We start from the raw sequence: 13,519 nt of genomic DNA, 5'->3' as shown, positions 1-13,519 counted from the left end.
AGTCTAGTAATTGTTTTTTTTTTTTTTTTTTTTTTTTTTTTTTTTTTTTTTTAAATTCTGGTATCAATCAACCTATTTTTATTTATTGCAACTACTACCATTTCTAGAACCAGAGAAAATCAAGATAGCTTTTCGAATATAAGGCAAAAAAATTTGTGCCAAAATGGTAAATGTCCCATATATAAAATGAATGCAAGCATTCATTTTTTATATGAGTCATTCATGGTTTACCAATTTCCAACTAAATATTTCAGCATACATGCTGAAATGTTTACTTTGGTTTTAAGAAATTAAAATTAACAGAGCTCATTAAATTCAATCTTAGGTTTGCTTTTTTCTTATATATATCAACCTCTCTCTCACACACACACACAACAAAAAAAGTTGAAAAAATTATCAGTACATCAGTGCTGTGTATGTTGGTAAGCGATCGAGAAGAAGGAACCTGATATGTTCTTTGAAATGAAGTTTGTACTCCAAAGCATGCCAGTAGATAAAATGAAAGTGGCCGATGAGATCAATTTAGCAGGCATAAATGTTTCTAGTTTAGACTATGATCTTTCATCACAGAGCCTGCTGTAAAAATTAACATTGAATATTATAGTATGTTCTGTGTAATCTTATATTTTGTAGTTTTATAATTATTTTTATAAGAAGTGATGCTTCTATAAAATATGACTGCCTACCAACATGATATTTATATGTCATAATGCAAAAAATGTAACTACATAGTTTTAGAAAATGTGAGTGTTAAGACTGCACACAATCCAAGATTACCTGTATAATAATCATCATCCAATTCCTGACATGTACCCTCAAGGGGTGTACAGGGATATAATAGTACTACATCATTACTAATTTTCTATAAAAAATTTTCCTCCAAATCAATCTGTTATCTGTCAAGAGTTCAACATTATCCGATTTTATATTTCTGTCTTCAAAGGTATTTTTTACTATATCAATCCACCTATACCTTGGTCTTTTTCCTGCTAATCTGACAGAGAACAGCTGTTTTGCTAATCTTTCCTCTCCCATTCTGTTTAAGTGACCCACCTGAGATTGTCAAGTTTTTTCAGATCCATAAGTTAAAATTGGTTTGAACACTGTCTTGTATACAGCTAATTTAGTATTTTGACTACTTTCTCTCTTATTCCATATAAATTTATTCAATTGGCTTCCTACCATACTGGCTTTGTTGATTCTGTTGTCCATTTCCATATTTAATATTTAATTTACTGTTTTCACTAAAAATTGTGCTTAAGTAGCTGAAACGTTTTACTCATTCTATAGGTTCTCCATTCACAATGCAATTGATATTTTCAACGTTTCTGCCTATTTTCATTGTCTTTGTCTTGTTATTGCTGATTTTCATATTTAATCCAACAGTAATTCAATTTAGTCAGGAAATCTTGCAGACTTGTACTGGAACTAAAATATGAAACTTTACAACCTAGGACGACAATAAGTATGGTTCAAAATGCTGTCATTAATTCCGAAACAGCTGTATTTAAAGCTTTTGATGGAGACTTTGGTCATACTAATGTTTACTCACATAAAACAATAGTTTTCACTGCATTATGTATATCATCTTTGAGAATCAAACTGAATCACATTGAATATATAATAATTTTGGCAATTAAATATGCATATGTGTTTAAATAAAGTTACATGATGAATTATTTACAGTGAATAAGTGTAATTTGTTTTAAAACCTACCTTACACAGTGTAATCAGTTAACTTACTTTCCAGTGAAATAGGTAATGGTCAGGTGTCAAATTAGCTTAATAATATGAGCACAAGGCCCCATGATATCTGAATATGACAACAGGAAGGAGTGTGTGTGTGGAGGGGAGGTCTTAATGCAAAACATTTTCCATTTCTAATTGCCTTTACTCCAAACGAATATCACTGGAGTGCCAAACTAGAACTACAGCAACATATCCATTATTAGAAACATAAGCAAGCTGGTTTAATACAGAATTTTTTTTTTTTTTTTAAAAAAACTAACTTTGAAATTACACAAAATGCCCTGAATTTTTTCTTCCCCTCAAGCAAACAGAAAAGATCCTTATTTTTCAAATATTCATCTTATAAGTAAATATTAAGTAACAATCTAAACTAACCTTCAGTGATAACACAGCTCTGAGATATATTTTTACAGCAAATGTTTGAAAAATAATGCATCCTAATAATTGTAATAACAATAATTTAATGTTATTAAATTATAAATTTACTAAAAAAAATTTATGTAAAATATTATGGACAGAAAATTCCAAATAATTCTTTATTAATTTACAATGCATTGCTTTGGTACTGTACATAAATCACCTTCATAAATGATTCTTTTGCTATAACCTATTTATTCGATGAATTTTATTTTGCAAATATCCCAGTATAGATGATAAATGTTACTGAAATTGATTAATAAATTTCATTGATGTATAATAAAAGTTCAAAAAAATCATGCCTAATTTACTAAAAATAAAACAGTATTGCATACCACTGTCAAAAAAAAAAAAAAAGTTTTTTTCCCCCATTATATACAAAATTACTTTATTTGAAAAATTTCAGAAACATGAATTTTAATAAAACAATTAAACAGTGATAAGAATAATGCATTTCAATATTTACAGAAATGGGTGAGAAAAATAGATCTTTAAACATCTTTGGAATAAATGTTATTAATGTAAGACTATTAACTCAAATTAAGTAAAAATGAAAAGAAATAAGTCAGTAAAAAACTGGTGAATGGTTATAATAAAATAACTTATCACTTATTTTCTTATTATGAAAATAACAAATTTCAAAAAGGAATTGCGACTTTTATTGCCTTAACATAGTAATTAAGTTCCTTCTCTACAAAAATATTCAGTTAAAAATTCTTTTTGAATATCTTAATCCAATTATTAAGTTTCACTAAAGGCAACAATTTAAATTTAGAATTAAAATGATCCTTTTTACACAGAAATTCCTCATAACAAAGAAGAGAGTGGTGGATAAGGAACAATGTCTACAAGAAGTAGGCCATTGATAAATGACGAAACAAATTAGAAATAGAAATATGTTGAGTGAATATTTGACAATAATACTTAAACTACTGCAAGTGGCATCTTGATTTTCTTTGGAGATATGGAGTCTGTAATGCTAACAAATAAAACAGCATCTATATATCAAATGAAAATTTATACAGAAGATAATGCCAAGTGATGTAATTACTGAGCAAAGATTACACATTAAATAACAAATGAAATGGGAGGAGGCTATCAGATTTAAATGCACACAATATAATTATTAAAAATGTATTTCTGTGTGAGTTAAAGCTAACTCACAGAATGCTATAATTTATTCCAGAAATAAAACCTATACTTCAAAGTCAAATAAAAGAAAATAGTAATTCACCAACTGTAAATTGGTCACACAAAAATATTCTGCTTTGAATTATTATAATTAGCATTAATGGTGACATTTTTGAAAGGTATAACACTTATCTCAAAATTTTATTTTCTGTTAATTCCCTGGAAACAAGATGGCAGGTAAAACAAATAAAAAATGAACACAATAAATTAGACAATACATTTTGCTGTTCAGCTTTCATTCAGTCTACAATGCAAATGACCACTATTTAATTGCGAGTACAAGAAAGAAGAGCAATAATGTATCTACAAGTACCCCCACACACACACACAAAACCTAATCCGGGCTACATTGCAGCCAAACAGAGCCTGACAAACTGTTATGCCTAAACTCAAATATAAGATAAAGTTTATGGATGACACAGATTTGTGCTGAATATCTCATAAAGTTTTATGTCTATGATAACAAAATATTTTTGACAAAAAGAAATTATCCTAATTTACATTATGAATACTCTCAATGGAACTGTGGAGTTGTAAATGGTCCTGCTGCTCCTAGTTGTGATGGATCTTCCATTTGTGGATTAACTGAAAAAGAAACATAGAAATGAATTACACATTCATTTCTACTTCAATTAAAATAAATTTATTGGCATAATTATGAACAAAAAAATATAATACATAACCAAAATAAACATTAAATGAACACTATTTAATTGTGAGTACAAGGAAGAAGAGCAAGAATGTATCTAAAAGTATTTCCCCCCCTCCCTCCAGTGTTTTACACTAGAAACACTGCATAATAATTTAACATCACACTGGGCGGTGCTTTGTATGCTTCACAAGGGACCTCACATTAAATCATATGTCATGTACCTTCTGAGTCAGGTGGGTGCATTTTTACAGTGTTCCCATACATGTAACATGACACATACATTTTTATTTGTATTTGAATATTTGCTTCACAATTTTAAATATGGCTATTTAATGAACATATCTACAGAATATTGTGTCAGAAAAAAGGGAACATATAAAGGATAATGGAATTAAATGGAAAATTTAAGTGATAGAATTTTTAATATGCTATGATTATTGTGAAATATGTTTCAAATATTTTGGAAATTAAGGGAATTGATTTCTCATGGAAAAAAAAAAAAGAAGAGCCAACTAACTTTGACTGAATGTGTATATCTATATATTTATTTCACATCTTACTGTATGGCAAAGTACCATATGATAGAATAACCTCTGCAGATTCTTTAAAAAGTTTTGTACAGTCTGTTCTAAATGAAATGCAAATGTTTTTCACAATCCATTTCATGGACTTCCATGAACACCTGTCCTGTCTGTTTTGTCAACACAGTGGCGTGTTATCACCATTTTTACATCAGATATTCGAGAGGATTTGTTTTTGCTAAATTTCCTTTTCTTCTGTTTAAGTAATCCAATCTCATCATTTTTAATATAGTTCTACAGCTAATTCTCTCTTCACTCGCCTATTTTCTCTCAGAATCTTCATATCTGTGGTCTCCAATCCTCAAACAAGTATTTTATTTGCTTGAGGATTGGAGATCACCTATTTTACTTCCCCCGATGTAAAACAGATATTTTAACAAGACTTTATGCATTAAACTGCATAAGTGTAATTTTCAAAGTATGCAAGCATTACGATTTCATTAACATCGTATGGCACATGCATTTGATTCTTGCTCACAAACATTGTCATACATCTAAGTAGTAACTGATGGCAAGAGGCCTTCCTTCCTTCTGGAATGAAATCTTTATGGATTTTTCTTCTGCAAGTGAAGAATGTGCTCAGCATGGCTTTGATATTCAATTTCTGGAAACAAATCTTTGTCGGTGTTAGTAAACTTCTTGAGTAATTTCCATTTTGCATGTCTGATCTCAGGATCATACTAGAAATAATAACTCTTGTGTCCAATAACAATTCTCTTTGGAAACCAGGGTCACATCAGATTGCAAGGATCCAGTTGTCTGGGTCAAATTTGGATTTCTTTTTACCCAAGTCTGTCGTAATTATGGTCCTTATTGATAGGTTATTCACATTAACTCACTGCTAGCAATTTTAGTGCAAAGTGGTAATCACCTGCTAGTAAACTGTACTTTTTCCCACCAATGTGGGGCTGCAAGCAAGTTTTTGCTCCTAACTTTGTATCAAAACATTTCTCATAATACAGTCTTATCCCCTTAACTGCTCATATTTTGTGTGTTTCCCATTGTCTCCAGCTTTACACAATAAATGTGTTGTCCCATTCCTTAGTGACTACCAACGACATCAGACAAAATGCAGAAAGAAAGAACATCCACACACAAAGCAACTTAAGCCAAATAGAACTGAAGGTCACACTTCTATGCTTCTTTTAGTGCTCTCTCGCTTTTTTAAACTCAGTCTCGTTACTTTTTTGCTGCACTGTCTACATGTACACTCTTCAATATCATTCATTTTTGGGAAAATGATGTACTGTCGTCTTGTTTGCTCTTAACAAAAAACAAAACTCACTTCAAGGTTGATATCTACAGAAAACACATATAAACATTGAAAGATACTTATAGGCTAGGTCTCATTACCATTGCAGTCAGAAACATAGAGCTTAAAGGTCTCCTTATATAAGTCAATACAAAGTGCAAGTTGAAAAACATTCTCAATCATCCTGACATTGCAAAGACCAACATACAATTCAGGTGGGCAGGTTCCCCAGTCCTATGTACAAAAGATCTCTCATAGCACCCTATGGCAATACTCAGGAGATATGATATCAAAGCGACATACAAACCAATCAACTACATAAGATTTTAAGTGTATCTGCCAAAATCCATTTAATTTTTATACCAATACATTTGAGTTTTGAGATTAGATGTCATTGCAGTATTTGATATTCAGTCATACTAAGCCAGTCACGTGAAATACAGGTAGTTCTTGCCTTTATGAATTAATTGGTTCCTGACAACCGTTCATAAATCGGGAATTCATTTGTCTTAGAAATAATGCTATAAGCAAGCGTTACGTTCATAAGGAATATATAAAATATAAAATGAATATTAAATGATAAGAAAAGACTTTTCTGGCCAAAGATTTAACTAACTCAAAAAATATAACCAGGTGAATCCGCAGCCATCAAGGTAGTAGTAGTAGGAGATATATTAGGAAGCTTTGTTGGATCTTTTTCTTTTTTTTAAAGAAGGCCTAGTGTCATATGCTTCGTTGACTTTTGCTCATTTTTGTTCAAAATAGCTCAATAGCAAGCAGAAGCATTATTCATTTTGTGGGTTGTGGGAAAATTTATTAAATCATTCAAAGTCTGAATCTTGTGATTCAAAGATTGCTTGAGCTTCTTTGAGAAGTTTAAACGCTTCTTCTTGACTTTTTAAAGTGAAAAACCGAGTTAAAGCTTCATATTCCTTATCTTCTTTGTCTTTTTCTTGATTTCTTTCTTGTTCCTCTAATTTAAGGAAACCATTGGGTGAGAGTTCCATAGCATGAAAGTGAAGCAGCTCATTAACATCACTTTCCGAAACTTCCATTTGGAACTGTAGCTTCACCTTGTACTTTAATGTTATGCCAAACAATTCACTTTTTATAGCAGTCGAACCCTCCACTACCTGCAGCAAGTCTCTTTGCTGTCATCCCCTTTGTAGTCTTTCAGTGTTTTAAAAATGGCTAATGCTTTAGTACAAATCATTGTATAAGTAATAGGAGTGTTTAATCGTTGAGTTTTCGGTTGCTTATCCAAGCAGTTAACAGTTTTCCATATAAAGAATTATACTCCCTGTTTCTTTATTACGCAACCATGTAGACTACATAGATTGCACATTTTTTACTTCTTTCTAATATTTTTCTTTATCCTTTAAAATGGTGCAAACTGTAGAAGTGGCAAGAGAAAATTTCAAACAAAGAACTTTAACAGTGATACCCGCTTGATGGCAGGTAATAATTTCATATTTTATCTCTAACATAATTGCTTTTCTTTGTTTCTTTTGCTCATTTTCTGGTTTTGCACTGTTGGAAAAGTGAAAGGGTTATAGTTAAAAAGAAAAAGTAAGAAATCAGGTGTAATTGAGGAAAACTATCAATAACACACTCACGCTGCAAAGGCTTGTGAGTGGCTGAGGCTTGTTTTAACTGATCATTACATACTGTAATTGCCTTTGCCGTACACAATTTAAAATAAAAATTCCGATCCATAAAATTCGTAAAGGGAGAACTACCTGTATTATGCTCTAGGCAAATTTCACAAAGTCAGCTACAACAGAACTTTTTTCTTTTTCTTTCCTTCTTTTTTTTTTTGGGGGGGGGGGGGGGGTAGAAAAAAATAAGTAATCTGTAGTAATTTTAAAATAAAGTTTTCACTTGACTTTAACAGACACCATTTTCTAACTTGTAACATATCTTAAGTTACTCTACTAAGCAAAAATTTTCCATAATGTTGACATTGTTGGACAATACTTAAATTATATTACTTGGAACACAAAATGTATAATGCAGAAGTAATCAGCTAAAAAAAAAAAAAAAAAAAAAATCAGCTAACACCTTTTTATTCCCGTATATACGGGAGTAGGCGAGGCCATTTAGCCCTATCTAACTTTTGGAGACTGAGTGGGCAGTTCAATCTCCACTGGTACCCAATCAGAGACAGATGGCCCAAGGCTATCACTAATTAAGCGGTACGCAGTGAAGAGAGACGGCTCAAATGTGCCGCCATCTCGTGGTCTCTAACCCTAACACAATATATTTAATGTCTGAAATAATGTGGGTTCTACGGTCGATTTTCTTGAGTTTACAGGACGAAAAACCTGCTTGCCCGTGCCAGAGATCGACTAACTCGGGAACCGGTCGAAAAAAGGCTTAGAAAAATTTCCTCTAGTCGCCGACTAGACTCGAAACGAAGACTTCCTTCGTGCGGCCTAGCGCGGTAGCATGCAAACGCCACATCCACTGAGCTACACAGGCTCTCTTTTTTATTTGTAATTATTTGCTTAAATGACTATTCTGAACTAAGTCAAGATATTCATGCAAAGTACATTATTTACATTTTCTTAGCCGTTTTATGAAGCCCCATGGAAGCTGTACTGACAAATTTCTATATTAGAAATTGGCATTATAATAAAATAACATACATTTGTTCAAAATGTTTTGATTTGATATTGTCACTACTAGTCACACTTTTTATTTATTTATTTTTATGTGGTTCAGCTTACAAAAGGTCATATGGCTATAGTACATGAGTGGATGATTGATTTTTTTTTTAATATTAATTTTTTATATAGTTCAGAAATCCTGCTTTCGAATCCAAATGAAACTTTTTCAAGCCACTTCAGGCATCAATAAGCAGGGTGGTGGTCTGACCCCAGACAATGAAATTTTCTCCCACTTAGACAATTGCAAACATCCATGCCTGCAGTGAGATTCAAACCTGCGATCTATTGGTTGGAGAATGGGTACACTAATCGCTCAGTAGACCAGGCCTGCATTTGTAAAAATCTTATGTTCAGAGATATTTTCTTTAAACTTTAATCCAATTTTACTTTTTCTGGTTCTATTATATACCTGGTTTAAACTTCCGCCAAGAAGACTGTACACTTGGAAATCGCCTCAAGATAATCAACATAATATTGTCAGAAATCAAATTGATTATATACTGATAAATAAAAGATTCCACAGTGGTATAAAGAGTGCAAAGACTTATCCTGGAGCAGATATCTCATCAGACCACAATCCCATATTTGCAGAAGTACGTCTTAGATTAAAATAGCTAAAAAATCACAAAAGAAGAAAAAGAAAATTGATGTAGAAAAACTGAAAGACCCGAACATAAATAAAAGTGCCAAGACATAGCTTAACCTGCGATTACAACAGATTAACATAGAAGAAAATAAAAGTGTGGAATCTCTTTGGAATAGCTTAAAGAATGCCATCGTAACAACAAGTATTGAAGAAGTAGGTTATGTGAATAATATAAAACAACAGGAATGGATGACAGATGAGATTCTTTCTCTTATTGATACAAGAAGAATGTATAAAAACAAAGACCTAGCCAGGTATACAGAAACACATAACATCATCAAGAAAAAAATAAAAGAAGCCAAGGAAAATTGGATGAAAAATTTATGTACTGAAATTGAACTGCTTCAGAAACAACATGATAATTTCAATCTGTATAAGAAAATCAACGAAATTTCCAGAAAACTGAGGAAAAAGCAAATAGTGTCTCTAAGAGACGAAAATGGAAAAATAGTTCTAGAAGAAGAGAATAAAGCACAGATTTGGATAAAATATGTAACAGAACTTTTCAATGATACTAGACAGAAGCCTATAAATATAAAAGATAACATTCAAGGACCAGCAATCATGAAATGCGAAATAGAGAATGCTATACAAACAAGTAAAACAGGAAAAGCCAGTGGACCAGATGGTGTGCAAATAGAATTTTTAAAATTAATCGAACCAGATAACATCAAACTTCTTGAAAAACTATTTAATAAAATATATGAAAGTGATGAATTTCCATCAGATTGGCTCAAATCTACATTTATCACTATCCCAAAGAAACCCAAAGCGAATTCCTGTGGTGACTTCAGACTTATTAGTCTAATGAGCCAAACATTAAAAATATTTTTGAAAGTAATTCAGAATCGCATTTATAGAAAAAGTGAAGAAACTCTAAGTGAAACACAATGCGGCTTTCGGAATGGTTTTGGTACTAGAGAGGCCCTTTTCTGTACCCAGATATTGATACAAAAATGCATAGAAAAACAGAAATCTGTCTTTATGTGTTTCACAGATTTTGAAAAAGCATTCGACAAAGTCAGACACACCAACTTAATAGAAATCCTTCAACAAATAAGGCTAGACAAACAAGACATAAGACTAATAACAAATCTGTATTGGAATCAGTCAGCTACCGTTCAATTAGACAACATTACCACCAGTGATATTAACATCAAAAGAGGAGTGAGACAAGGATGTGTGCTCTCACCACTCCTCTTCAACATATATGCAGAGGTAATCTTTAAAAAAGCATTGGAAGAATGTCCAGAGGGAATCACAATAAATGGAAAGATTGTTAACAACCTACGATATGCAGATGACACCGTGCTAGCAGATAACATTATGGATCTCCAAAAACTCGTTGACAGAGTATACATAGAAAGCCAAAGAATGGGAATAAATATAAACATCAACAAGACAAAATACATCATCAGCAAACATCCAGCCTCATCAATGAAACTGACACTCAATGGGAAAAATATTGATCAAGTGTCAAGATATAAATATCTTGGTTGCTGGCTTAATGAACGGTGGGATCCAGAAATAGATATAAAGACAAGGATTGAAGTTGCACGGCAGTCCTTCATGAAAATGAGAACACTATTCTGCAATAAAGACCTAAACATGGAAGTCAGATGCCGAATGCTGAAATGTTACGTGTGGTCTATTCTGCTCTATGGAGTTGAAACATGGACATTGAAGGCGACAACCATCAAGAAAATTGAAGCCTTTGAGATGTGGCTATACAGAAGAATGCTAAAGATATCATGGACAGAAAAAATTACCAATAAAGATGTGTTAAAATCCATTGGCAAAGCTAAACATTTTGTACAAATAATTAAGAAACGAAAAACATCATATCTTGGACACATCATGAGAAACAGCAAATACCAACTTCTACAAACTATTTTGGTAGGAAGAAATGATGGCAAAGGAACTAGAGGAAGAAAAAGAATATCATGGTTTGACAACATCAAGACGTGGACAGGAAAGAGCAGTGCACAACTGCAAAGATTAGCACAAGAGCGCAATTTGTTTGCCAAGATGGTCGCTGACCTTCGATAGAAGATAGCACAATAAGAAGGTTGTATTATTATTATTGCTTGTTGTCATAGCTTTTATATCAAAGGCCTGGTTGGCCAAGTGGTTAGCATATCTGCTCTCCAGGCAAAAAGGCTGTGGGTTCAAATCCCACCATGAGCATGGGTATTTGTGAAAATGTTAGTGGTGGTGATGGGCAGTAGATGCCATTGGTGTAGTTGCGGTTTGTTGTAATAGATGGATTGAGTGGTGGAGACAGAGATTTGTAGAGTAGGTGCCCTCTCTCGATGATCTTTGGACTCCCTGGAGGTGTCGCATAATGACATACAATCATGATAAAATTAATCTTTTCAAGTGATTTATTTTATCTCTCTCTATAAAAAAAAACAAAACAAAAAAAAAAAAAAAAAAAAAACACCACTAGTTTTTGAATTTTTGCATGCTTCACTTTTAATTCTTATATTTCTTAATATTCTCCAGGTTACCAGAATCACATTGTATTTATATCCAAGTTGTAAAAGTTGGAAATAAGTCTTTCCAAATGGCACTAATCAAAATTATTATAAATATTCCAAAAAAAAAAAAAAAAAAAACACCTTTGATATTAAAATTAATAATAGTTCTAACAATCCTTTGTGATAGTTTGGAATAGGAATATAATTCCAGGGGTGCTTAAGGGTCAGGGGGTGCTTAAGGGTCAAAGCTGTATAACTGAGAGGAGACCTCCACATAGCCTTTAAAGGAATGCGGAGAACCGACCAGGGCTTCTGACCTAATGTCCAATCCTCACCTTCTCGTGGTGCACCCTGTTGGGTATCTACTTTGATACTGAACGAACGAGGATGGGCTGGCAATTTGGGATTTAGCCGACCAAATTGTATTCTTATTGGTTAAACCAAAATAAAAAATGATGGTACAACATGACAAAATTTCATGCCGGCTGGGGCGTCGCCCGGTTAAACAAGGCCCCCGTTGTTTTCGACAGGGAACCAGGGCGAACAGCGAAAAGTCAGCTACTGGAACAAATCTGAAAACAAACCCCAACTCAACATCACCAGAGTTAAAGATCGGTACTATCAATGTAAGAAGCCTGAATGGCAAAGAAATGGAGCTAGCTGAGGAATTAGATAAGTACCAGATCGACATAATAGGGGTGACTGAAACAAAAAAGACCAAAACTGGTGAGATCTTTCTAAGCAATAAATACAAAATGTTATATTCAGGCAATGACAATCAAGGAAAAGAAGGAGTAGCCATAGTATTCAACACAAAATACGAGGCTAATCTTCTTGAATGGCAGTCAGTCTCAAGTAGAGTAATGTGGGCAAATATGAGAATGGGGAACTGGACAATGAGACTTATTTGTGCCTATTGTCCCACAGAAGGTTCTACTAAGGTAGAAGTGGAGGAATTTTTTGAGGCTTTAGAAAAAGCAACTGACACAATGAAAAAGGAAAAGTTGGTCCTTGTTGGAGATCTAAATAGCAGAGTAGGAAATGATTGTGAGACATACAAAAATATTTTGGGAAAATTTGGAGAAAAGAGCAAAGCTAATAATAATGGCAAATATCTGTTGGATTTCTGCTCAGGACATGGACTGGTTATTACTAACACCATGTTCCAACATAAAAATGTGCACAAATTCACATGGAGAGAAGAGGCTAGGAATAAGAAAAGTCTCATTGACTATGTTATTGTTGATAGTGATGTTTTCTCCTTGGTGCAGGACACCAGAGTGTACAGAGGATTTGAAATTGGAAGTGATCACTATTTAGTCTTGAGCAGGATAAAATTGAATTTCATATTGAAAAGAATAACATGTAAGAAAGTTTTAAAGTGAATAAAAGTTGAGCAGCTCTCAGATGTGAACTGTAGACTAAAATACAGAAATATTATTGAAAAGAAAATGAGAGAGTTTGAGAACAGGAATCAAACCTTGGAGATTCAGTGGCAAACTCTGAAGGAAACATTGATTGATTCTGCCAGAGAGGCATGTGGTGAGGTTGTGTGCAAGGATAAAAAAATCAGAACGCCCTGGTGGACACAGGAAGTTAAAGAGGCAGTGAAGGAAAAGAAGAAAGCATATCAAAAGTTCCTGGCAAATAAGTCAACTTTTACTCTTACAGAATACAGAGATAAATGTAAGAAAGCTAAACAGTGTGTAAAACTAGCTAAACAAAAGTCATGGGAGGACTTTGGCAAGAATATAGAAAATAAATATCAAGAAGGTGGCAAAATATTCTGGAGGTTGTTGAAGAAGCTTAGGAATGGAGGAAAGAGTGCTGTAAAAGGAATTAGAGATGATAAAGGTGAAATGAAAACAGGAGAAAAAGATAT

At 32.9% G+C, this 13,519-nt stretch overlaps 1 protein-coding gene across 2 annotated transcripts in view; it reads right to left on the bottom strand.

The window, feature by feature from the left end:
- Window positions 1-2,271: 2,271 nt before the first annotated feature.
- Window positions 2,272-13,519, bottom strand: part of Tim17b (Translocase of the inner mitochondrial membrane 17b) — a 116,648-nt gene continuing 105,400 nt past the window's right edge. For both annotated transcript variants that reach the window (XM_090393175.1, XM_090393176.1), the window contains exon 7: window positions 2,272-3,942. In XM_090393175.1, coding sequence (XP_090249301.1) covers window positions 3,872-3,942 — 71 coding nt within the window. In that variant the 3' untranslated portion in view covers window positions 2,272-3,871. The remainder of the gene's footprint in view (window positions 3,943-13,519) is intronic.

Source organism: Typopeltis vanoorti, chromosome 5 (genome assembly GCF_054136105.1).
Source record: "Typopeltis vanoorti isolate ZY-2024b chromosome 5, IOZ_Tvanoo_1.0, whole genome shotgun sequence".
Classification (NCBI taxonomy): Eukaryota; Metazoa; Arthropoda; class Arachnida; order Uropygi; family Thelyphonidae; genus Typopeltis; species Typopeltis vanoorti.
The sequence above is the reverse complement of the archived record's forward strand: the minus strand, read 5'-3'. Positions and strand labels throughout refer to the sequence as shown.